Genomic DNA, 25,860 nt, shown 5'->3' on the forward strand with positions numbered 1-25,860 from the left:
AAAGAAAGTGAAGTCTGTGTTTCCAATTCCTGTGGCTGACATAGCGTTTGGAAAAGAACTTGATTCATAGACTAAAACAAGGAAAAAAAGTTAGGTTCCTGATGTTTCTAATTGTGCACCTCCACACACGCATTTTTAGTGGTAAACATTGACAATGACATCACATATTTCTCTTAATTTTTGTCAAATAATAGCCAGTTTAAAAGTTAGTATGTCCTACTTACCCAACACGTTGAAACCCACCATTTCTCTCATAACCCACAAATAGTTAATTTGGACTTTGCATAATGATGTCAATTCCTTCAACAATTTACTCAAAATATCAGAATCCAAAGTTGTGAAAATTAGAACAACCCTTCGAATTGGATCCAGTTAAGAACACACACACAAAAATCTAAATCTAGATTTCTCATATGCATTACAGCCAGGCTTTGTAAATAGGTGAGGCTCTTGGTCATATTGTGTAAGGATGAACATCCAAAATTGTGAAATTAGAACAAAACCCTTTTGCCTATCAAAGTGGATCAAGTTAAAGAACACAAAAGAAACAGCAGCCAAACTTTGTAAATAAGATTTTTGGTCTACAGTGTAAATACTGTAGGATCCTTGTAGAAGTCAAACAGATACTTGTATTACTTTATTTTACATTAAAAAACGATCAAATGTTGAAGAGAATTTTTTTGGGTAAAAAGTTATTTGGGTAATTAATTAATAAACAACCAAAGTGCTTAAACTGTTCGGTTTCAACTTGAAGAAGTCAAACCTCATTCAGATGGTGTAATTAACAATATAATCTTGGTGATTGTGGACCAATTTCAAAGGTCTTAAGAAAATAAGAGAAGTTAGTCAAAGAAGTGTGCTATCAAATTTAGGTGGAAGAAGTAGTTGATCCACTTGCACAGGGGACAAACGGTGCAAAGCAGTAACTGAAATTTAGAATCAGAATAAGATGAATCCTTAAAAAACATTTATTTTAACCATTCCTTGGTGCCCTAAACCAAGTAGATTCTAAGATGTGAGGCATGTACAATTAAGATAAGATTATACAGGCAATAAGTTGAGAAGTATATGGCTGTTATATGTACATGACTGGTGGTATTTTTTGCATCTATAAAGAAAGCTGTGATGAAAACCAGATTCCAAAAGACACAATTCCAATGGTAGCAAGAGCTTGAACCAGCTCAACTATAGAATTTTGTTGCTCCAGTGGCACATTCAGCCAGTCTGTCCGCCTGCAAGCATTCAAAATAAGACACAGCACAATCAATTAGGGGTAAAAAGTCAAATTTGGCTAACAACAAATTTTTATTTTATGTCAGTGATATTTATAAACAAACACCTATGCAACATTTCCATAGTAAAATTGTATTTTAGAAGAAGAAAAAAGGCTCAACTACACTGAATTTTACTGTATGGTAGTCCCAGAGTGCCAGTTCTATTGTGCACCAAAGTGCAAAATCATAAATATATATACATGAGAAAACACATACCCTAAATCGGCAATTATAATGCTGACATTATCCTGTGAACGTCGGTCCTGCAGAGAATATCATTATATTACTAAAAACTTTGAAGTGTGGATATAATAAGTTCAAAGGTGATAAATGCCATGAGATTTGTTAAAACTTACCAAAGCGGCTTCTGCAAGCGATTCACATGCTAGCTGAATTTGAAACAAGAAGAGCAAACAAAATATTATAGCTGCAACTTCGATGGCTTATTGATACTAGCGTTGTGGTTTCAAATATAAAGCATTGTGCATACCTGAATGTTTCCATGTTTTCGTAGTTGATCCCTAACTAAAGAAACTGCTTCTGAGCTGCAATTGTAAGAAGAATGTGTTACAAACCAAAAAATAAAGAAAGGTGTCATAACTGATTCAAGGGATCATGTAATAGACCTGCTGATGTAATCCCATAAGCCATCGGTTGCTAATACTATAAATTCTGCATCAGAGCCAAGAGCTACCTGATAAATATCAGGGTATGCTACAACCAAGTCATTGTTGAGCTGTACACTGTGTCGTGAACCATCCTTACGTTAAAGTTTATAGTTTTGTTATAAAATTACAGAAAGGTCAATTTGAGTGTGACAGTGCAACACAGTCCAAAAATATCATGTCCTCGTTGTATTTTGCATAATCAGGCAGGAGCCAACAAAAAATAGGAGCTTCATTCAGATTTTGATTATGTATTTCAGAAATAATCAGGACCACCAATTCTCTTTCTAGTTCTTAGAATGCAGGTTTAGACTTATTTTAATCCTACAAAACCAACTTTAAGTAAAATTTGATCACTTTTATACACTCTAATTTAGTTATATGTCTATATGAAGTGAAATCTTTAATAAAACATTTAACCTCATGACTGGAGCATGAGATTAAATACTTGTAACAAGTTCTATAAGAACTAGCACAATAGATTCAACAATTCTAGTTAGAATAAACTTTGAAATCATCTTAGAATTTGAAATTAGACTTAAAGTAACCTAAAAAACCAACTTAAAATAGGTTTGTATGTACTCATTTATTTTATCATTTTAACCATATATCTAGACAACATCAAATCTCTAACACTTGTAGTTATTTCTAGCTAGAGATGTGAATCAGGGCAAAACAACTTATCTCCATTCTTTTTACTAAATGCTAATGTAAGACAACCCACATTGGAGAAAATGTAAAGAACTTTAAGACACATAAGATTACCTACCGAGAGATGAACTTTGCTGACCATTTTCCTTCCTGAACTCCTTTTTGCAGCATCCTTTTCACACGCAAAAGGTAGATATCCTTTAGGACACAAAACTAGGAGAAATTTCTTTAGACTGGGAAGAATAGTGAGGAGATTAAGGACCGTACTCATTCTTCTTCGTTTTGAATCGCATGTCCCCAAATGCACGAGATACAGCAATGTCTCCACAAATTCTACCATTGCTAATCTATAGACAGCATATATCTGTGTTATCATTAACCATGTAATGGGCGTTTCTTTATAAAGAATGGTGATAAAGTGCAAAAGGAAAACAATTGAGCCACTTCCAACCCAATTGAAAACAATTTGTTCAATAAAACCATAATTTGAAAATCTTAGCTACAATTGAGCCTGAAAATTAACACTTGAAAACATCAATGATATTCGAAAGTGACAATTTCTTACACATGACATGATATAGTTGGAAGACACTACTACATGTGGTTTCCAACCATAAAACCACCCAACATAAATTATTAAACTAGAAAAAAAAATGGTTATATGCCCCAGAAATCACTACTTAGTTCACATCCTAAGTTGTCAAAATTTTCAAATCAGAACTTCGGTTTTTATTGTATAGAATATTGTCATATTGACTTGGGATGATGGTCAAAAGGTATGTAAAAGATGAAGGAACAAGGAAAACACACCCATCCACCTGCTTCTCTGATTCTTCTAATTTCATTAAGAGAAGTTTTGTTGCTCCCATATGGACGGTGAGGACTAGTCAGAACTTCTGCTTTTCCAGATCTGCATAGAACCTACAAGAATATAACAAGCTTAAACAGAAGTCAGGTAATTTTGAAGACATTCAATCCCCTAGTCTAGATACCCTAAGTGGAAAATGAATATAAGAATAGTCCAAGTGATAGTTTTTTTCTTCATAATTCTAGTACATTTCTTTCATGTACAGAGAAACATGTATAAAGAAGTTCTTTCTATCATCTTGGGACACAACAGGATAAATAATACATACCGCTGAGGAGTCACCGATGTGTGAAATTAGAAGCTCATCACCTCCGATGAAAACGGCAGTTGCTGTAGCACCTGATTCATCCTCCTCTCCATTCATTTCAAGCCTTTAAAAATCAAATTCTACTGTCTAAACCTCTAATATAGTTATACCAAATCTAGAATCATATGAGAACTATTTAACCAGAGAAATTTCATGGAGATTATCCATTGGTGGAGACTAGTGTATTGCCTTACCGTTTTAGTAACCTCGTGTCTGCCTTGAGAAATGCCTCCTGCAATGCTCCTTTAGCGGCTTTGAAATCTTTCTGCACTAATAGTAATCCACCTTGTAAAGCTTCAACACACTCCTTGTACAGCTCATCCCTGTAGTTAGCACTTGGCACACCAAATCAACAATTCAGATTGTGTAAAGAACAACAATTCATTTACCAGACTCCATCCAGAATAAAAGGAAACGATGAGTGCAAGGGCAGATAAACTTCCCAATGTTAGGATTGATGAAAGTGATGGAGTGGAACCTAATGAATTAGTTGAGAAATTTTATCAAAACAAAAAACTTTGCCTCTCACTGTTTGGATTGTTTAACATAAGATTAAATGGAACGGAGCTTGATTGAAATGTAAATGCATTTTATCCCATTCAATCCAACTCCTTTTCTTCCCCCCTGATTCAGAAGGTCGTGAACTGGAACCATTCTCTTCTTTGTTACATTTCATCATAAAAAAAAGCCCAAACAAGATAATAGTAACTTACTCAACTTAATTTCAATTCACTCGATTTCATTCCACCCAATCCACCCCAATAGACACACTTCCACTCACATTCTCCAAATTCACTCATTATGAACATCAACTAGAATCCTGAGCAAGTAATCATATGAAATTATATTGTGCAGCATTTCAATTATCTTCAAGGAAACATATCACAGTAGAACGAAAATAACCATCATTTCACACCCCATTAATGGATATAAAATGAGGAAACAAAAGAAGCAACAAGACATGAAATAGTGCATCAAAGCATGCGTACATGATACAAACAACACCTCAGTTAAAATCAATGTGTTGAAAGACCTGAGGAACTCGACAGAAGAAAACCCTCCATGGCCATCGAAGACAGCCGCGAAAGAGAAGCCCTGAAGGCCATCGGGTCGAACAATGATGTCGTCCTCCATCTCTTCACGAAGACCCTGCAAGGCTATGGACCCCCATCTCACACCGGGCACCTCAGTCAAAGACGATGGAGCATCGATGGCTATGGCAGAGCAGCACCGGCCCCTGGTGGTGGTGGTGAAGGTGTTTTTGTGTGTGGTCTTAGAGGTGGAGCGAGTATGGAGCTTGCATAAGAGGAATCTTTGCATGTGTGGAGTTGACAGGGCCATGATGGAGGATTCGGACAGTGAAGGGAAGGAGGAGAAAGAAAGTGTTTTTGTGTTGAGTTTAGGATAGAGAGATATAGATAAGCGAGAGTTAATAGAAGCCTCTAACTGCTTTAACGGATTGGATTCCACGATGGGATGAGATGAGATTCTTCACAAGCTTCTTCAACGCGTGAAACCTTAAAAATGGGCCCACCCACAACTGACGTGGCAAGACAGGAACGTGGACCATCATGGTCCTGGCCCTACTCATGTAACACAAACACTAATGTTTGGATTTTTTATTGGTCAAACTATAATACCTTGCTTATTTATTTCAACATGATGTGCGGTTGTGGTTAAGATCAGATTAAGTAATGGCTGCTGCTGGAGTCAAGTTGTATTTTTTATTAATTTGGTAAAAAAAATTACCTCTTAATTATTAAAATTTTAAAAAATTATTAAAATGAATAAATCATGTTAAAATGTTACGTGAAGAAATCGTGTTAAGATAAATACAACTTAATTTTAGAATTAAAGTTGTAATTTTAATTAAAAAGTGTCAAAGTATAATCACTTACCTATTTTATTAATTTTAAAAAAAATATTTTAATGATTAAGAGATAAAATTACACTAAATTAATAATTAAGACTTAAGATAATAATTAAGAATAATATTTTATTTTTTCATTTTGAAAATATATATTTTTGAATGAGAGTGTAAATCATATAAGACCCTTCCATCTGATTAAAAATGGTAAGAGAATTTTAAAAATAATGTAGCATAGTAAGATCCACAAAAATTATATTAAAACCTCGATGCTCTCAATAATAATGAGTTTGGATTGAAATATTCAATTATTTTAAGTTTTCATAGAAGATCCTAATAAATATTTGATTTAGTAATTTTTATTTTTAGTAGGGATGATTTAAAAAATAATAAATGTCAAAATTTCAAGTTATGTTTAATAAAATTAGAATTTTAACTTCTTACTATTTTATTTTACAAATTATACAATAGTTTTAAATTTCTTTCTTTCGTATTCTCTTTAAAATTATGACTGTAATCTTTTATTCAATCAAAAGCTACCCTTTAGAAGACAAAAGAGTTTATGGCACTTTGACTCGATCAAATTGTGTATTTTCCTGATTTATCGATTCCTCAAATCTATTTTTGTTTCATGTGTAGATTTTATGCATGTATATGATATTTTAGCTGAATAGATTAATCTCTACCAGTTTTGTAGTCATATGTTCTATTGTGAATCAGGTTGCTTAAAAGCAAATTAGGATTTTCTAACTTTACATAATTTTTTTATTCTTGCTAAGAAGAGAACATGAATAAAGGTAGGAGGAGTTGATAAATTTTCCTCCATTTTAGTTTCGTCGAAATTCGGTATAAAATTCAATCTTTAGTTAAAATTGAATGATAGTTTGGAATGATATCAAATTTGTTTTAGATTCTGATGATTTAAGTAAATAATTAAAAATGATTTAAATATAAATTATATTATTTGTGTAGTATAACTTAATTTTTTATCAGAAAAAAAAAATAAATAAATATGAACTTCAATCCTTATACAGAAGGATAATACATCCTCTATAACTAAACATACAAACCAAAGACACCTAACAACGCCAGTCAACATCTAACCAAGCAACTAAGAAGAAAGTAATACTCAAAAACAACATTAATTCATATTCATGCTAGTTAGAATCCATTTTGAACTTCTTTGAAATGAGTAGAAAAATACCCTTTAATGTTATATTATTTTGGTTTGAATATGGCTCTAATTTGCATACATACAAACAAACAACAGTAGCTAGTTTAGAAGGAAATAGCTTGAGCTAAGTGAAGAAAATAGGTAAATTCCTGTCCCTAGTTTAAGATAGCAGCATAACACTTCTCTGGCACTTAAGTAAATTCTTCCCTCAAATAATGGGGTCCGGGCTTAAAATGATCAGGTTCGTAATATGCCTCTGGCCTGTAAATTCCAGCATCGTTCATTCGGTTGCTCAAAACATGAAGAATGGCTTTCTTCTCACCTCCATACTCATCCCTGTTGTTCTCAACATATTCATTGGCCTCAGCTGCTATCTCATTCACAAATTCAAAACGATTGTCTTCCGATAACAGTAACCTCTCTATGTCCAACGTCAACATCTTTCCCTGTTCCCTAATCTTCCTTACCTGCTCCTCCATGAAAGGAATGCGCTCCATTTTGGGTTCCATATACTCATCCTTTTTTATCTGCAACAAAATGAATTTTTGCTTAGAGTAACATGAGATTAGAGAAGGCTGTGTATCAATAACATTCCCGTTTGGGTAAATAGCTTAGCTAAGCACTTACTGAATAAGTACTTACCGTGTAAGTACTACTTACGTATAAAGAATATTATATGATCAGAGAAAATAAAGTTAAATTATTTTTATCAGATATTATGGAGGGTTTATTGAAATAAGATCAAAACAGTATGAGCATATCATAAATTATTTTCGTAAGTTATCCCAAACACTTACATAATTACTTCAATCAAAAGATAAGTCCAAATAAGCTTTTCCGAACACTGACATAATTACTTTATATCATAAGATATAGGGGTGTTTAGTGGGTCAGATATCCCACTATCCAACTCAACCCAATTAGATTGAGTTTCATTTATGATTGAGTTAAACCTAAATCACTCTTATACGAGTTGGGTGATGAGTTTAGTTTGAGTGAACTCGGACTCACTCTTATACTAGTGTAATGGACAAATTGTGTTATGTTTTTCTTCTTCATGCCTTAAATTAGTTTGGACAAACTTATTATAACTTAACTTATTAATAACTTACTTGAAGCCTTTAATTAATTTTTGTAAAGATTATGTTATTATTTAATTAGGTTGATACTTGAAAATTACAGCTTTAAACAAAAAAAAAAAAAGTTTTCAAAACATTGACCCAATTTAATCCAACCCACTAAAGAGTGGGTTGAGTTTAACATAAAAAAATGTAGAAACCCAACCCACCTCATTCTTTTAGTGGGTTGGATAATGGGTTTGCCCAAAATCTTACCCAACCGGTGAGACAAGTTCAAATAAGCTTAGCTAAGCACTAATGAGACAAGTTCAAATAAGCTTTTCCAAATGCATCAATTACAAGTACTAATGTTCACCACTATGGCAAACATAAAAATCATTGAAGAAGCTACATGTGCACCAAGATCGATCAGAAGATGAGCATGCATCGAGAGTAGAGACTAATGTAACAATATAGGAAGATGTGCAAGGAAACCAAGATACAAAGAAGCAAAGACATGGATTAAATTAAATTAAATTGGCTTATATTTATCTCAGGAGATGAAAAAAAACAGTTATCTTTTGCAAACAATTATGTTCTTAAATAGTAATATACGTGTAAATGTCATAGCATTGACATCAAGCAATCATATGCAATGCATAAAAATCTAGATTGCTAATTCTATTTCACTTTTCCAATCAGTCTACTTTCAAATCCTACAATGCAATAAATCAGTCTATGATAACCTCAACTCTCTCATCCATCTAACTTACAAAAAGTTTCGAATGGTTATACTAAAATCCTTATTTTATAGCAAATGAACAACCATGGGTAAATATTTAGTGGGAAATACCCATCTCCCGACTCATCATGTTGCACTTAAAAGCAATACCTCTTCCAATTGAGGTTGGTGGCCAAGAAAACCAAAAATACAAATTAATCTCACTCTAATATCCTAACTAACCCTTTAGGCTAGATAAATTCAAACATCTAACTAACACTTAGCACAACAATACTCCCACAACTAAGACTTTACATATTGAAAAAGCTTTCTAAACTGGGAAACAAGTACAAATACACAAGCAAACCCCTTCATTTTCACCTCTTTCAATTTGGGAATTTAGACAAACAGGTAAGAGGCAAGGGTGGAAAGCAGTAATTGTAAGAAAGAGAAATCGGGAGCAAAGATACCAATTTTCTTCGCCTCCACACTCGTCGTCCACGACCCTCCTTTCGCATTTGATGCATCATCTTGCAAATCGAATGAACCCATAAACAAGTTCAGTTGAGCACAAACAAAAATTTAAACTTTTCGAATTTCTTTTACCTGCGAGCAAACCCAGAGTCCCGAATTTCCACCTCTTAACTCCATCTTCTGCAAACAAAAATAATTATAGTGAATTTGAATTTCAGAAAATAAATTGAATTATAATATTAGTGGCAAGAGAAATAAGAAATTACAGGTAAAGTGGAAGAGAGAGTAAACGAGTTCATAGGGAGAGCCATGGATGAGTGTTCCACTTATCTGAAAACTAACAAAAATATTTTATAAGACAAAACTGTACTTTTCTTCAAACATTACAAATAAATTTTTTTACAGACTTAAATATTTTTTCTCTATTTAAAATATATTGTTAAATTAATTGATATTTTATTTTCTCTAAAATCTCAAATTAATAATCTCTTTAGTCTTTAGCTTATGTTTAGACTTTAAGTAAACAATGTAGTTAATTATTTATGAGTTTGATTTGTATGTATTTTTAATGTTTATAAATTGAGTTAATTAGAAATTATAATTAATAAGATTTTTAATATAAGTAAAATTATTAGTTTGCTATAGATGATAATTTATGATTAATAGTAATATAAAAATATTTTAGTCTGACAATTATACATATAACATTGAATTAATTAATTTCCATTATATGAGGATTTGTAGTATAAATTTAATTAATTTTTTTTAAAGAAATTAAGAAATATTTTAAAGATTTTCAGGAAAAAGTATATTTTAAAAACCCAACAATAAAATTGCTTTCATAAAATTTGTAAAAATAACGGATGCCTACTAATCTTTTATCAATAACTGTTAAAAGAACTAATTATTTGTTTAGCAGTGTTAAATCGTCGTGTTTGTGTGTATTTTTAATCAAAATATTTTAGTGATAGAATATGAAAACTAAATATAATTATATATAGATACAGATCTTTCAATAAAATGCATTCTTAAACTGATTTTTTTTTTTTAAATTAGCATTCCTTATAATAACTTTAAATATTCATATTGTAGCAGATTAAATATTTTAATAGCTTGGCGTTAGGTTTGACACTATGCAACTCATAAATGTAATGGTAAAAAATGTATAAATTTAATCAATATTTTCTTAGTCACCATAGTATTGGTCAGGAAATATTTGATGTATTACAAATTATTTTATGTGATTTATCCGATGCAATCAATAATTTAATGCATACCAAACCAACTTACTAATATCACAAGTTTTATGCGATAACTTTGTTTTCCAAGTCTTTTATCTTATAATAAAAAAATTAACAATTCTTATCATTCAAGAAATATAACTTAAGTGATTAATATATTGTTTAAGTGATATTTGAGTACTAAAGTAAGTAAATGGGGGAATTTAAATTTTTTTATTATTGATTTGGGATTTTTTTTTACAAAATTGGGTTAAGTTTTGTGAGGATCAAAACGATTTTAAATTAAAACTCGTGTGTCATATGGACAATTTTGATTAATTATGTTAATTAACTGAGGGTTGTGCTTAGTGATCCAGTTTAATGCAGAATAATACATATAAAGTTGTGTCACCAATGTACAATTTCAATTTTATTATTTTTACACTAATGCACAAGTTCAATTTGGTGTTAAATAAAAAATAGGTTTAATACGTAAAAGACTTTGAATTTTTTACATATATATTTAAAGAGAGTGGTTTATAATTGTTCCTATTGTGTCGTTCATTTATACATTAAGAACACTTTTTTGGTTTGTTTTGATTTGGGTTATTCATTTTGTTATGAATGTGTCTAATATTTGGTCTTCCAGATTTTTTACGTCTCATGTGAACATCTGGCAAAAATTGAGTCTAGTGTAAGCAGACTAATCAAATTAGGAACAATTGCATAACTCCGACAAATTTACATAATATCGTAATCTACAAATAATTACAATTAACAAATTATTACAAATCCAAATTTTTCCACTCTTTAAGATAATACAAAAAGTAACTTTTTTAAATTTATGAATATATGTGTAAAAAAAATTAAAGTCTTTTTTTTTCATAATATACCTATTTTTTTCATAACCAAACTCAATTTGTTCATATGTATCACAATTTTCGTGCATAATAGTAAAACTAAAGTTGTATACAGGTGACACAAATTCAGTTGTATTGTTATGCACTGAAATTGTGTGACTCATACACAACTTCAGTTAATTAACATAATTAAATAAAGTTGTGTAGATAACACACGAGTTCTAACTTAAAATCGTTTTAACCTCTAGAATTTAATCCAATTTCATAATTTTTTTATACAAATTAATAATAAAAGTTTTACATTGTTCTATTTATATACGTTAGCTAATATTTGAGTGTTTAAATAAAAAAAAATTGAGATATTCACTTTTACAAGAAATATTCTGAAATATATATATATATATATATATATATATAACAATTATTCAATAATTGTTTTTCAAATATTTTCAAGTTGTAAGTCAAACTAAAGTTAAAATTTATTTTTGGTTTCTAAATAATTGACTGCTTAGGAAATTTTGGAAAGGTTGATTTATAACATGTTTGATTTGATGAGAAGAAGTGATTGAATCATTAGATGTTAGCTATTTGTGCATTAAATGTAGTATTTTAAATTTGATATAATATGCTTATCCTTTGTGTGTATTTTATAATGTTTTGAAATGATTGAGTATTGACACATGAGCATAAATGTCTACAATACAAATATTATCACAAAACAAATTAAAAAATGAATGAAATCAAAACAGAAGAAATTTAACATGTTTTAGATTTTTTTTTCTCACACAAGTTACCCGATGAATTTATAAACCATTACAACTCAATCACAATTATCTCAATTTACATGAAAGTTAGTTCACAACTTTAAGTAATGCACTAAGATTACTCAAATTACTTTAAGTTCACCATTAATGTCATAACATGTCTATTTAGTTATACAACTTAGAAGTATGTAACAGGATCTGAAACACATGTTTGTGTTTAATAAAAGATGCAAAATAATTAGCTGCATTAGATTGTAATTGATGTATATGGTTCTACAAGATCTTCTTTCATCAAAGTTGTCTTTAAGATACATTTCATTATACTATATACTCTTCATCATACACACTTTACACTTTATTTGGTCGAGAGACTTTCATAAAAAAAAAACAAATAATAATATATACATTAGACAACTTTATTCATCTTTTTTTAAATAAAAAACTACACTAGATAATTTTCTAAACGGTGACATAAAATCATGTTTGAAACATTATTCAAATTACCTTTTTATCATAATTTGAGACAGAGGTATAATATAAAAAATAAAATAAAATTTAAAAAACTATATGTTTCTTTCTTTTTATGTAGAGAGAAAAAGATTCAAATTAAAGTCCGAACAATTATAATGATGTTATGAAGGAGAATAAATTCATCTTATAGAAAATTATAATAATCAAATTGTGAGTAGCTGTTGAGAAATAGAGATATAATGATATTCTAGATAAAAAATGTTCCTATCATTAATATATTATTATAGAAGTTATATAATCATCTCACTTCAATTTTTATTTCTTTGTCTTCCATTGTTTTTGAATGAAAAGTAGTAGTAGAGTGAAGCAAAAAGAACATAAGATTGGATGACACGTGTATCCACAACAAGTGAAAAGTATATTTTAAAAATCTAAGTCAGTCTTGGTAACAAGATAAAAAATTAAGTGTAAAATAAAATATAATAAAAGCATGCTCTGACCATCCTATTAACTTACTAAACAATTAATTAAAAATGTATCCACCTAAAACAACTCTGAATACCAATAGATAACATGATTAGTTTTAAGAAAATGATAATCACTCCTAATTACACTATATTTACCTCATGCTAAACAATATTATAGTATATTGCATGCGATAAATAAATAAAATCGAGGGGGATACGAAAAAATAATCTATAGCATATTAAGTAAGAAAGCATTCTATTTACCTTTTATTAACAAAAATATTTTTTTTACCGCAATCATCGATAATAGTATATTAAACATGTTAGTAATTAGTTGACAATACATTATATATAGTTTATATGTATTTCATTTGATATCACGTAATCATTTACAGTAAATGTATTAATTTTTGTAATAGTTACCTTCAAAGCCATATATATATAACTAGTTGGAGCACATTGTATATAGAAATTAAATTCATAAAAACAGGTTATTTAAATATTATATAGAAATCAATTATCTTAAAATCACGTATTAAGCAACGTATCTGATTAATCAATAATAAATTATATATAATTTATCTTCTTTTCATTCAATCACTCGTGGTATAATTAAATATAAAAATATTTAAAAATAAGTTTGTTTATGCATTTTTCTAGAACAGATGGAAGTTGAAGCTTGACTGTTGAGTTGAATGGCAGCGATAGTATCCTATTATTTTGGTATATTTATATAATAATTATAAATCAGTATTATTATTATTATTGTTATTATTAATAAAAAAAGCAGCATAAATATATATATGTGTGTATATATATTATATATATATATAGGAAAGCAGTAACTCAGTTGGTTCACGTTGCTGCTGGAGTGTGCAAAGGAAAGATAGTGGAACTTGTTTCTAGGGTTTGCGATGGAGTTTGCAAAATCAAATAAGTCAACAAAATTTCTGTAATCCCATGTTTTTCTCGACAACAATGCCAACTGAATTCTGTTGATTTAGATTGATCACGCTGCTGCGGATAAGCGTGCGCAGCCATAAAGAACTTTGAAAGAACTCCGAAAAAACCCAATCCATCACCATGGAACGTTCTAGATCTAAGAGGAACTACTACTATGAACAAGACTATGATTCTGAGACTGTGGCCAGGACCAGGCCGCGCTATAATCACCACTACAGCGCCGGCGCCGGGAACCACCGCCACCGTGGCGGAGGCGCCCGCCACGCAAAGGCGCAGGACTCGCAACTAAGCGTCACAACCAGCTACCGCATTCTGTGCCACGACATGAAGGCTGGCGGCGTGATAGGAAAGTCCGGCAGCATTATAAAGTCCATAAGGCAGCACACCGGCGCGTGGATCAACGTGCACGAGCTCATGCCGGGGGATGAGGAGCGGATCATCGAGATTTCGGACACTCGACGGCGAGACCCCGAGGGGAGAATGCCGTCATTCTCGCCGGCGCAGGAGGCGCTGCTGCTGATCCACGAGCGGATTCTGGAGAGCGACGCGGCGTTCGGGGTGGTGGAGGAGGATGAAGAGTACGGCGGGAGGGGTGGAGGCGGTGGGAGGGACCGGGTGGCGACGAGGCTGGTGGTATCGAGAATGCATGTTGGGTGTTTGTTGGGTAAAGGAGGGAAGATTATTGAACAAATGAGGATGGAAACCAAGACGCAGATTAGGATACTCCCTAGAGATCACAACCTTCCCCGTTGTGTTTCCATGTCTGAAGAGATTGTTCAGGTGCCCAACCAGAAAAAATAAGCTTGGACTGTTTTTCATCTCATACTTAAATTGCATGCATGATATGCTCTGAGCTTTAAAGACAAACGAAACCCCCTTCATTAATTTTGTTGAACATCGGTTTGGACTGTGAGGGAGCAAGTTACTCTCATCCACCCTTGCTGAATTTGGAGGATACTAATTAAAATTCGAGAACCGAAGATATTAATGACCTTTTTTTTTCAGTTTCACTCTTCACTTTGCATATTTATCCCTTCATTGATCAGCTTCGCCTAAACTAATTAAGTAATGTAATAAAGCATCGATTGTAACTGATTTATGGTAAGGCTTGAAGGGCTTTTGAAGTTCTTCTTTTTGAGATTACTTTCAAGTTTCAGCTAAAAAGCTGGAAAGAAGGAATGATGTTGTGGTTCAAAGCAATATTTCTTTTCATTGGGGGTTCTGAGTTTATTCTGTGTTGGATCATTGGATTTGTGCTGCATTTATCCCAGTTTTTTAGTAATCTGTTTCTGATGTGCTTCTGTGATTATGTGGTTGAACTTGGCTAGATCTAGTATGTATTTATTGGTTGATTCTTGCGTGAATTTAGTCTGTTTATTGAGATAGAAAGCAGGCAGTACCATGCCTATTTGAAGATAACATCTTTTATACTGCTTTCATTCATGATGGTGATATGAGAAATATGGAGATGTAGGGTGTTGCTTGGCCATTCTATAGATCTGTGTGATTCATACATTTAAAAAATATATGAACTGAAGGTTTGCCAATTATGTTATGTTTTCTGCAGGTTGTTGGTGATGTAAGTGCTGTAAAGGATGCTATAGCTAATATATCATCACGGTTGAGGGAGAGCCAGCACCGCGACCGAAGTCATTTCCATGGGCGTATACATTCACCAGAGCGATTTTTCTCTCCCGACAATGATTATATTCCTCATGTGACTGGTGGATCTCGTAGATCATCTGTGGATGGGGCCGCTTTTGGATCACGAGGTTCTAACACAACTAGCAGAAACAATAACCACTCTGCAATGAATTATTTGATGGAGCCTGGGGCTGCTCCTGTTTCTGATGATGTGCATGGCTTTTATGGGGAGGAACTGGTTTTCCGTGTACTCTGTCCAGTTGAGAGAGTTGATCGTATAATTGGGGAATCAGGTGGAATTGTAGAGTTCCTTCAGAATGAGGTTGGTGTAGATGTTAAGGTCACTGATCCTGTTGGTGGTTCGGATGAACAAATAGTTATCATTACTTCAGAGGAGGTACTTTTCTTCCCCGTTCTTTTTTGTTTCTCTATCTGATGTGTACGGTGTACTAGTGCAAATTCTTTTAGGGGACTAGTTCAGGTTGCAAGTGTTTTGGGCACACTGCTTTCCCTGCTTAACTTCAACAGTTTTTTTTGGTGCAAGTTGACATGTGTCCACTTAGATATGATACATCACATGTTTAAAGTTCTAACTGTTTCTAATTATGCACTCTAGGGTCCTGATGATGAGCTGTTCCCAGCTCAAGAAGCTTTGTTACATATACAAACCCGCATTGTCGATCTTATTCTAGAGAAAGACAATACTATAACCACCAGACTTGTTGTCCCATCCAGCGAAATTGAATGCTTAGACGGAAAGGATGCTTCACTTTCAGAAATAAGGAGGTTGACTGGTGCTAATATTCAAATTTTGCCTAGAGATGAGCTACCTCCCTGTGTTGCAAAAACCGATGAACTTGTACAGGTTTGTCATATATCCTACAGCTGGCTGATGTATTCTATCAGATTCCTTTGATAAATGTAGAACTTAATAATGATGACAGGTGTTATTCCTCAAAGCATCATACTGGGTGCATGTGTACTTACTTTACAAAAAATTGACAAACTAAAGAATGTACTGTTTTCATTATTAAAATATTTTTCCAATACATGGTATAAAGAGGATCCAGATGAGAGTGAACTTAGACACAATGATAGGCTTATTGTCCCGTGACTTAAGCCTCTTCACTTGTGGGGGTAACGCTGTGGACAGATTTACCCTCCCTCCCTTGAGCCCCCATTAGGCAGAAGCCTCATGCACCCAGTATAGAGAGGATCCAAAGCCTTACCTTCCAGTTCTGTAATGTTAAAACAAAGACCTGAATATTCAAAATATGCTTTTTCTGTTTCTCAATTGCTTCTTTATTGGCATTACAGATTGTAGGAGAGATTAAAGCGGCCCGAGATGCTGTTGTGGAGGTGACATCAAGATTAAGAAGTTACTTGTATAGGGATTTCTTTCAAAGGGACATAGTACCACCAGTTGCCTTGCCTGGTGTGGAGGCATCTTCTTCCAATAATTTAGTTCCAGTTATTGAAACACTCACGACCTATCAAAATATGCAAACTGTTGCAGCAGCCTTTCCATCAAAGGTATTCTTTGATGCAATGAAAGTTGCTTTATTATCTTAAGTATATTGCTCATCATCTTTATTTATGTTATTTAAATGATTAGCATTTGGGAGATTTATTAGTCATCTTCAGTTTATGTTCCTTGTCTTCTCTGAAAATAACTTTTGACCACAGGAATTAAGAAAGTTATTTTTTCTTTGTCCCATGAAAAAATTCTTATTTCAACTAGTAACGGGGAAGTATTTTCATTGGTGGTATACCCTTTTTCTTTGTTTGGGATGGGGAGGAGGTTCTGTTCTCATACTGTATATTTTTTTTTACTGTTGTAAGCACCCACGCACATCAAAAGCTAAATATTAAGGGGAAGAACCATATACTTAAACACTCCACTAAGCGCCCATACTATTGATGTGAGATTTAGGCTTCTTATAATACCAAATTCCATATCATAGAACTCTTTGTAAGAGTCGACTTCTCAGTTGATTTTACTTTACGACAATTTATTCAATGACACTTCACTATACATTTGTCAGAATCTTCCGTAGGTAGTGAGAGACTGAAATCAGTTATGGTACCAATTGATAAGCACTCAAGCACTTGGAGAATCTACCTTAAAAAACTAGCTATTAAGGGGTGTGAACCTAAAACTTGAATATTCCACTGAGTAGTTCTTACTCAACGTGGGACTTAACCACCCCATAATACCTAAGTTCCTATAACAAGTAGTTAAGTTGTATCATAAAAATGGAATTTATCTGGTACTGTTGATATAGAGCAAGTAATATATGAAACATATAATGCTATCTATCGATCAAGCAATTCTTTTACTATTTTGCAATGGCTATTTAAGTATAGTCTTGTATCTAAGGTGTTCTCAATCGGTGGCCAAACCATATAATTAAAGTTATGGCTTTATTATCTACTTTATACAGAACGTTGTTTTTTTGATTTGAAGATACAAGGAAGTTTTATTCCTTTTCTATTTTTTTATCGAAAGGAACCTGGAGGAACTAGCACTGAGATAGGAAAGCAGAAAGAAAGTGATCGCCGTGATGACGTGCTTAGTGGTTTGAATAGGTAACTGGTTTTAACCTAATTTTACAATAGGAAGTTGTACTCTGTCTTGTGCCTTTCTAATGTTTTATGTTCCCACCTTGTGGGTAGGATTGCTGTGCCTCTTGTCACAAGGAGTACACTTGAAGTTGTTATACCAGAGTATGCAGTACCAAAGCTTATAGCAAAATCCAAAAGCAAGCTTGCCCAAATAAGTGAGGTGTGTTGATTTGATCTTTTAGTACCTTACTTTGATATTTGGATTGTGAAGTGCTAGAAAAAGCATTCTTATACAAAGTTGTTAAACCTATTTGTCCATGTTTACCTTTTATCTACTCCTTGCGTAATTGAATTGAGTAGCTCCCCACTCCCTCCACCAAATTTAAAAAACTGAGCAATTCAATTACTCTCAGAACAACAACAATGAAATAATTTTTTTCTTTACATTGCTTGACTTGTAGATTGTATCTATAGATCATACTAAATTTATTTTATTTTTTGATTTAGCTTCAAGAATGAAAAACAAATTACCCATTATTTTTGGATTTAGATTCTAGAAATTGTTATCGTTTTATTCTATAAATAAATCCGTTATATTCACTAATGTTTTCATGGTAACAGTTATCAGGAGCCAATGTAACACTAGTAGAGGATAGACCAGACGTGACACAGAAGATTATTCAGATATCTGGAACTCCAGAGCAGGCAGAGAGAGCCCAGAGCTTGCTCCAAGGATTTATTTTGAGCAGTAAGTCCTTATGTGTCAGACGTAATTTTTATTCCCGGAATGTATTTGTTGTTGTCTTGATTTTTAAAGAGAAAACACCCATGATTTGTAAATAAAAAAATTTGAATCGATGTTTTCTTTTGTTTTAACAGCACAAGAAGACGGTCCTTAAACTACTGAAATTCCGAAAGCTGGTTAGACTAAAGGGAAGAATGATTAATTTAGTGCTTGAAGCATTTTGTTCCATGCACTGATGATTGGATTTCCATGTTTACAAGATTGTTGTGGCCAAGGGTTGAAATTTTCAACAGAGAGAAGCATCTCAGTGTAAATGTTGTACTAAGAGAGCTTCTTTGTTAGTTTTGTTAGTCTTTTTAGCTAGTGCATGGGAGCAATTGTTAGCCACCCTAGATGGTGTTTTTCTAGTTGATCTCTTCTATTAATTTGAGTAAGTAAATCAAAAGGTTTTATTATTCAAGCCTGAAAATGGGGAGGGGGCTTCACCCTCGCAATACGGGGTTTCTGTTACACGATGCTACCTCATTTAACAAATTCAAGTCACAAGTCTGAACTCTGAATTGCTGATTTCAAAGTTAAATATTTCTGAATATACCTACTATAATCACCACATGGATTATGTAATATTTCTTGAAAGACAAAAATTAAAAAGATATACTGTCTTTAAACAATTTAGAAGGGTGAATTAATTTGTGATCAGAAAATAATGTAGTGAACAATAATGTCGGTGGTAGAGTAATGTAACTAGGAGTTATGAGGATTTCAATTTTGGTTTAGAGTGCCAATATGTTTAGTCTCACTTCACAATTTAATATATTAATATTTATTACTATATTATTGGTAGAATAGTTTGTAAAGTGGAAATAATTTGTTTTATAAGGTGTCAAAAAGTATATTTTTTCTTCGGTTCAGGATGAACATTAATGATGTGCCTTACGGTTGCAGATGCAATGGGTTTATAAATACCTTTCTATAGACGCATTTTCACCCAGTGGAACAACTTAAAATATCTTATAATACTCTTTCATATAGTTCAAAATGATTATAACATTTAAATTATAGAATTGAACAAAATTACAAATTAAAGTGGACTATTTTAAAATTAAATTAAACTTTAAGAGTGATTTAAAATTATTAAATTAAATTGTATAATATGTTAAATGAATTGAATTATACTATAATTTAAGTGAACGGAATCAAATTTAACTACTCTAAATTAATTTTAAGCTATTTAAATAATTTAAATTGTTTAAATAAGTACTAATGGACATCTTAATTTAAAGTATATATTTTTTTTTAATTTCATAAATTATAAAAAAATTTATTTAATAACAATTTAGTTCTTTAAAATTATATTAGTATAAAAGTTTTGGTCAATTTTTTTAAACAAATCAATTTTTTATACAATTTTATTTAATACAAAAATTAATTCAGTTCAAATATTGAGGTAGTACAACATGCTCCTAGGTGTGAAGTACATAGTGGATTCAATATTGTGTAACAACATGGTTCTTTGCTCCAAATGGAGTTATTAGCATAATAATATCTATATCTATTATGCTGTAAACTTAAAAATCATAATACAATTTTTTTAATCAATAAAAAAATCAATAAATTAAAAGTCAGAATTGTTCCAATCCCTTTCCAAAAATTACATATTACCCTTTATCTTAGATTGATATTAAACCTTTCTCTCTATCTTACACCACAACTACCAGGCCAAATTCTACATGTCAGCCTTATAACAAAAAAGACATATTAAATAAAAACTAATTTTAAAATTTTAAATAATTAATTATTATTTAATTAATTTAGAAACTATTTTATAAATTAGTTCTTTAATAGTTTTTATTATTTATAAAAGTTTATAAAATAGTTTCTAAATTGGTCTCTAACCTTTAGTTACCAAGATTTTAACTACCAATATTTTAGATTTTAAATTAATACTGATAATGACTAATTTATACCCTAAAATATTAATAACTAAAATATTGATAGTTAATTTAGATATTAATTTAAAAATTATTTAATAAATTTTTATTAATAATAAAAATTATTTTAAATATAAATAATATTTTTAATTTTTAAAATAATATTTAATTTAATCAATATAATAATTAATTATTTTTTATTTTTAAACTTAATTATTATTTAATAATTTTCTTATAATAATTTGACACATATACCCTAAACACATATACCCTTCACGTATACACTCGTCTCATGAATCATACCATAAAACAAAATGCACTTTTGATGTCTCTTTTACATCTTATTACCCTTTCCTAAATTATGTGAAGTTATTTTAATACTTATTATAGCACAAGTTCCACACCCTAACTAACAATTATGCACTTAATGTTTAGAGATGTTGAGTAGATTCTACCTCTTCCAAACATAGTTGACAAAGATTTGAGGCTAGATGAATTTCACTTTTTTCTTAATTACAATCCTGTTCTTGCTTAGTTTCCATACAAAATACTTTCGTTTTTCAAATTAATGTGAAAAACTTATCATTCTCATTGTTTCTATTATTATACAGAATATTATTTGATGATTTTAGTATATAAATCTCATTTCTCCCTTTCTATCTCAAGATTAATTCCATCATAAATGCCTTCACGAGTGGTAACTCCCACTCAAACCAATGATCTCTACCTCAATGCTCATTCCCATAAAATCATAATACAATATTACTTTAAATTGTAACACTTTATTCATTTTCTAATTTCTTACAATATTGTGTTACAAACAAACACAGTAACAGAAGAGTAATTATGAAAGTGTCTGAGGAGAGCCAAGATTTCTTGTGCAGCAACATAGATTTTTGCCATCAGTACTGCAACGACTACCATCTCTAAAGCCAAAAAATGAGCAATACGAGTTGCAATTTTTTTCATTTGGACAACGTCCCCCCTTCTGACAAATTTCTATGGCAGATCCTAAAATCAATGCAATGCAATGTCATTACAAATTGTATGCAAATCATAGTTTTATCTTTAATAAACTCAACTATCACAACTTAATAGTTTGTATTATCAACCATTCCATAACTACCAAAAATTATATAATAAGTATTAAATATTTACCAAACTTAAGACAATTAGAAATAACAGATGATTCATGTGTTCCATGCTTAAATGATTTTTCTTTTGTTTTGATGAAGATTAAAAGTTCAAAATTAAGTTAACAAGATTTGTACTAGAAGCATCTTAAGTATATTACCTGGAGCCAAAAGAAAAACAATGCACACAATTGCCAAGACAAAGCCTAGGTCGATGATTCTTCTGTTAGCCATTATGTGAAGATGAGTCTGTGTGCTCTTGCTTTCTTCTGTCAAAATGATGAAGATCTTGGGTTTTCTCAGTGATGAGCTTATAAGCATTTATACAAATAGATATACTATATTAGTAGTGATTATAATTACTAAGTAATTTACTTACTGTAGTTAATAAAACATATTTAAAATAAATAAAATTAAGAATAGTAAATAGTTATAAAGAAGGAAGAAAATCCTTATTAAAATCTTTCCATTTTTTGTAACTTTCTAAAATCGCAGAAAAGCCTCCCTTGCTCCCAACCTTTTCAAAACTTTTTATTTTTGTAATTTTGAAATCACCTCTGAAGGTAAAAATATATAGCTGGCTGGTTTATTGTGAATACCTAACTCATCTAATACATTAATTAGTTATTTAACCAAATAGTCAAATACAATTTAATGTGAACGCAAAAATATTCCTTGTATATTTTCTTATTAACGTGTAACAGAAGTTAAAATATATTTTAGATAATAACTTAATAGACAACATGAAATAAAGTTTTACATACTCCTAATTTTTTCTTACACAATAAGCTATAAAAAAATTAAAAAATAGTGTAAGATTCTAAATTTAAAATTCAAAGAATATAAGTCACATATAATCATATAAGTTCCATAGAAAACTATATCTTATTTTCATGATAAATATAAATGTAAATAGTAATTCACTACAAGAAAATTATTAAATAGAAATTAATTTTAAAGATAAAATTAATTAATTGTTATATTGATTAAATAAAAACTATTTTAGATATCAATAAAATTTGTAGTATCTAAAAAATTGTATCTAATTTAATTAATATAATAATTAATTATTTTTTGTTTTTAAAATTTGTTTCTATTTAATGATTTTTTAGTAGTGATTGTTTTACAAAAATATTTTTGCCAACTTTTATGGATACATTTGAGTCAATATTATGCAATATTTTTTTTTTATTATTGTTCTTATATTTATTTATTTTTTCTAAAATGATGTTTCATAAAAGCGTAATCGAACCTTAATGCATATGGTTAGAAGCATATAAGTAATTCATCTGTACCTATATCATTGTAGATATATGCTTTAAAAACTGTCATGTATCAGTTGAATAGTGTTAGTAAGGCAGTTCAAAAGGCACCTTTTGAATTGTGGACAGGTAGGAAACCTAGTTTGAGACACCTGCATGTTTGGGGATGTCCGACAAAAATTAAAATATACAATCCGCAAGAAAAGAAATTGGATGCAAGAACAATTAGTGGATATTTAATTGGTTATCCAACAAAGTCAAAAGGGTATGAGCTATAATACTTTCATGATTTAATAATTACATAAATCATAATGCGCATTTAAAGACCTTATGTGAATTAATAAGAGTCATGGCGGTTACATGTCATTTTTTTTTATCAACAAAGAATAAAGTAAATTAAACGAAACACTTCAGGGGTGTCCCAACCCTTATACCAACTACCACAGCGTACACATAACACACCCAAAACAAAGCATCCAGAAAAGTTGGTATGTGGTGGTTATTACAAAAGAGAAGCATGATGCAGGGTCTACCACACAAACACCCAAGGGTTACAAGCAGAATACAACTGAATCCTTAGGTACAGGGACTAACACTCGCTTATAACAGCTGCTGACAGAAGCACACCACCAAACTAAAGCTATCAGTCCCTATTTTCCTCTACAAACCAAAACAGAAACCATATGATAAACAATGTTTCCTTCATAATTGTGTAGCAACTCTAGAGCATAAAAAACATGTCATTTAATCAACACATTTCCTTCCATGTACTACTATATCATTCTTTCTCCTTAATATGACTTTATCATGAGAAATTCATAATGGGTTCAAACATAATGTCATTTTTCATCAATAATAACATAATTTGTTTTCCATAACATAATTTGCATGCATATACATGAAGTAGAAAACATATATTTTAGAAACTTTTATTTATCAATGAGCTCAGAGTGTCAAATAAGCATTGATAACAATATTCATCATTCACTAGTAGACATAATGCCCATATTTTCAACATGACCAGTAAATGTTTTGGGCGACAACCCTTTTGTTGAAGGGTCAACAATCATAAGATCAATGCTAATATGTTTTATTGACACTCTATGTTTCTGAATTTTCTCTTTAACGACAAAGTATTTCAATTCCATATGTTTAGCACATTTGAATACTTGTCGTTTTTAGAAAAGAAGATAGTTGCAAAATTATCGCAATAAATTCTCAGTGGTTTGGAAATACTGTCAACAATTCCAACTCCTGAAATAAAATTCCACAACCAATTAGCTTGAACTGTAGCCTCAAAGCATGTCACAAATTCAGCCTCCATGGTGGATGCAACAATGACTGAGTGTTTCGCCACTTTTCCATGAAATCGCTCCTCCGGCTAAAAGATACACATAACCAAATGTAGACTTTCGTGTATCCACAGAGTCAGCAAAATCTGAATCAGTATATTCAATCACCACAAGATGATCAAATCTTTTATAAGTAAGCATGTGATCCTTCGTTCCTTGCAAGTATCTTAAGACTTTCTTCACAGTTTTCCAATGATCCAATCCTGGATTACTCTAGTATTTACCAAGCATACCAATTGCAAAGCTAATATCTGGTCTTGTATATGTTTGAGCATATATTAAACTCCCAACAATTGATGCATAAGGGATAGTCTCCATCTGTTTTCGTTCCAAATCATTCTTTGGACATTGCATGCGACTAAATTTGTCTCCTTTCTGTATTAGAACAGGAGATGTTGAACATTTATCCATTCCGAATCTCTCTAATGCCTTGTTTGGATCCAGGGGTGGTACTGTTGTCGACGACGGAAGTCACAACACCACCCCATTTGGTTCCATGGTTCGTTGCGGGTGAGAGTGCAGCTGAAGAGAAAGTTGAGGGAATGTTGTTTCTTCTGAAAGCTGAAGAGAAAGTTTCACTGTGCAGTGGAAGTGCCAAATCATCACCACGCATTTCCAATCTTGCCCTTACTTTTTTGTTGGATTCAAGAAGCACAGTGCCTCTGCATGCATGCCAAGTGAAAAGCAAGAGATTCCTGACTTGGTTCAGGAATCTATTGACCATGTGAAAGTTTGAAACCTCATCAATGAAGTGGGTGAGAGGTAGGTGTGTGAGATTCGTGGTTTCTTTATAAACGTTGCTTCCTCCATTCACAATTCACAGATAAGCGAAGCCTAAGCAATGAGAGCGAAGCATAGAGTGTGTAGTTGGAGAGATTCGTAAGTCATAGTGTGTGTTAGGGGCTTCATTAACGTAGAGGTTATTCATCTGAAAGTGGTGTGTTCATCTCTGGATTCATCTGTGCCTTCATCTGGTTCATCTGAGGTGAGTTTATATGTTTCATTCAACGGTTAATCGATTATGGCTCAAATATCACAGGCAAAATAATCGATTATGGTGTAATCTGCAAAATTTTCCAGGCATAATCGATTATGTATAGTGTGTAAAATGGCTCATAATCGATTATGTGTTTGGGATAATCGATTATGCTTGTTTTTAGCCTAGCAGCATAATCGATTATGCTTTGATAATCGATTATCTGATGTGTGTGAAAGGGGTCCTAATCGATTATGGGATGTGATAATCGATTATGCTTGTTTTTTGCCTACTAACATAATCGATTATGCTTTGATAATCGATTATCCTCTTTGTGTAAGTGATGCCATAATCGATTATGTTCTTGAATTTTTGAAATAAAAATGTTTGTTAATTTATTTGTTTTCTGTTATTTTCAGGTGTGTTGATCTTCCTATAAGGCATCCTA

The 25,860-nt window shown here is 31.6% G+C and overlaps 3 protein-coding genes and 1 long non-coding RNA gene across 5 annotated transcripts; 1 reads left to right on the top strand and 3 right to left on the bottom strand.

The window, feature by feature from the left end:
* Positions 1 to 950: 950 nt before the first annotated feature.
* Positions 951 to 5,190, bottom strand: TAP38 (thylakoid-associated phosphatase 38). Of its 2 annotated transcripts, none has more exons than XM_068624725.2 (11): positions 4,799 to 5,190; positions 3,960 to 4,088; positions 3,727 to 3,829; positions 3,401 to 3,511; positions 2,858 to 2,937; positions 2,709 to 2,762; positions 1,901 to 2,017; positions 1,765 to 1,819; positions 1,631 to 1,663; positions 1,491 to 1,537; positions 951 to 1,232 (listed from the first exon to the last, which is right to left on the bottom strand). In XM_068624725.2, the coding sequence occupies exons 1-11, from the start codon at positions 5,104 to 5,106 to the stop codon at positions 1,109 to 1,111; spliced, it is 1,161 nt and encodes a 386-aa protein (XP_068480826.1). In that variant the 5' UTR covers positions 5,107 to 5,190; the 3' UTR covers positions 951 to 1,108. The 2 variants fall into 2 exon arrangements, with proteins under 2 accessions (XP_068480826.1, XP_068480825.1); XM_068624724.2 differs by having other exon boundaries at positions 3,960 to 4,100.
* Positions 5,191 to 6,821: 1,631 nt separating this feature from the next.
* PTAC7 (plastid transcriptionally active7) lies at positions 6,822 to 9,441 on the bottom strand. Its single transcript, XM_068625531.2, has 4 exons — positions 9,326 to 9,441; positions 9,192 to 9,239; positions 9,056 to 9,115; positions 6,822 to 7,333 (listed from the first exon to the last, which is right to left on the bottom strand). The coding sequence occupies exons 1-4, from the start codon at positions 9,368 to 9,370 to the stop codon at positions 6,998 to 7,000; spliced, it is 489 nt and encodes a 162-aa protein (XP_068481632.1). The 5' UTR covers positions 9,371 to 9,441; the 3' UTR covers positions 6,822 to 6,997.
* A 4,226-nt stretch (positions 9,442 to 13,667) lies between these two features.
* RCF3 (RNA-binding KH domain-containing protein) lies at positions 13,668 to 19,268 on the top strand. Its single transcript, XM_068625807.2, has 8 exons — positions 13,668 to 14,584; positions 15,372 to 15,845; positions 16,065 to 16,313; positions 16,766 to 16,981; positions 17,958 to 18,037; positions 18,125 to 18,233; positions 18,635 to 18,761; positions 18,893 to 19,268. The coding sequence occupies exons 1-8, from the start codon at positions 13,925 to 13,927 to the stop codon at positions 18,910 to 18,912; spliced, it is 1,935 nt and encodes a 644-aa protein (XP_068481908.1). The 5' UTR covers positions 13,668 to 13,924; the 3' UTR covers positions 18,913 to 19,268.
* Positions 19,269 to 21,451: 2,183 nt separating this feature from the next.
* Positions 21,452 to 22,129, bottom strand: LOC137821875 (uncharacterized). Its single transcript, XR_011082888.2, has 2 exons — positions 21,984 to 22,129; positions 21,452 to 21,700 (listed from the first exon to the last, which is right to left on the bottom strand). It is a non-coding gene; the product is annotated as an uncharacterized LOC137821875 (long non-coding RNA).
* Positions 22,130 to 25,860: the final 3,731 nt, after the last annotated feature.

Source organism: Phaseolus vulgaris, chromosome 9, assembly GCF_051622355.1.
Source record: "Phaseolus vulgaris cultivar YP4 chromosome 9, ASM5162235v1, whole genome shotgun sequence".
Lineage (NCBI taxonomy): Eukaryota > Viridiplantae > Streptophyta > Magnoliopsida > Fabales > Fabaceae > Phaseolus > Phaseolus vulgaris.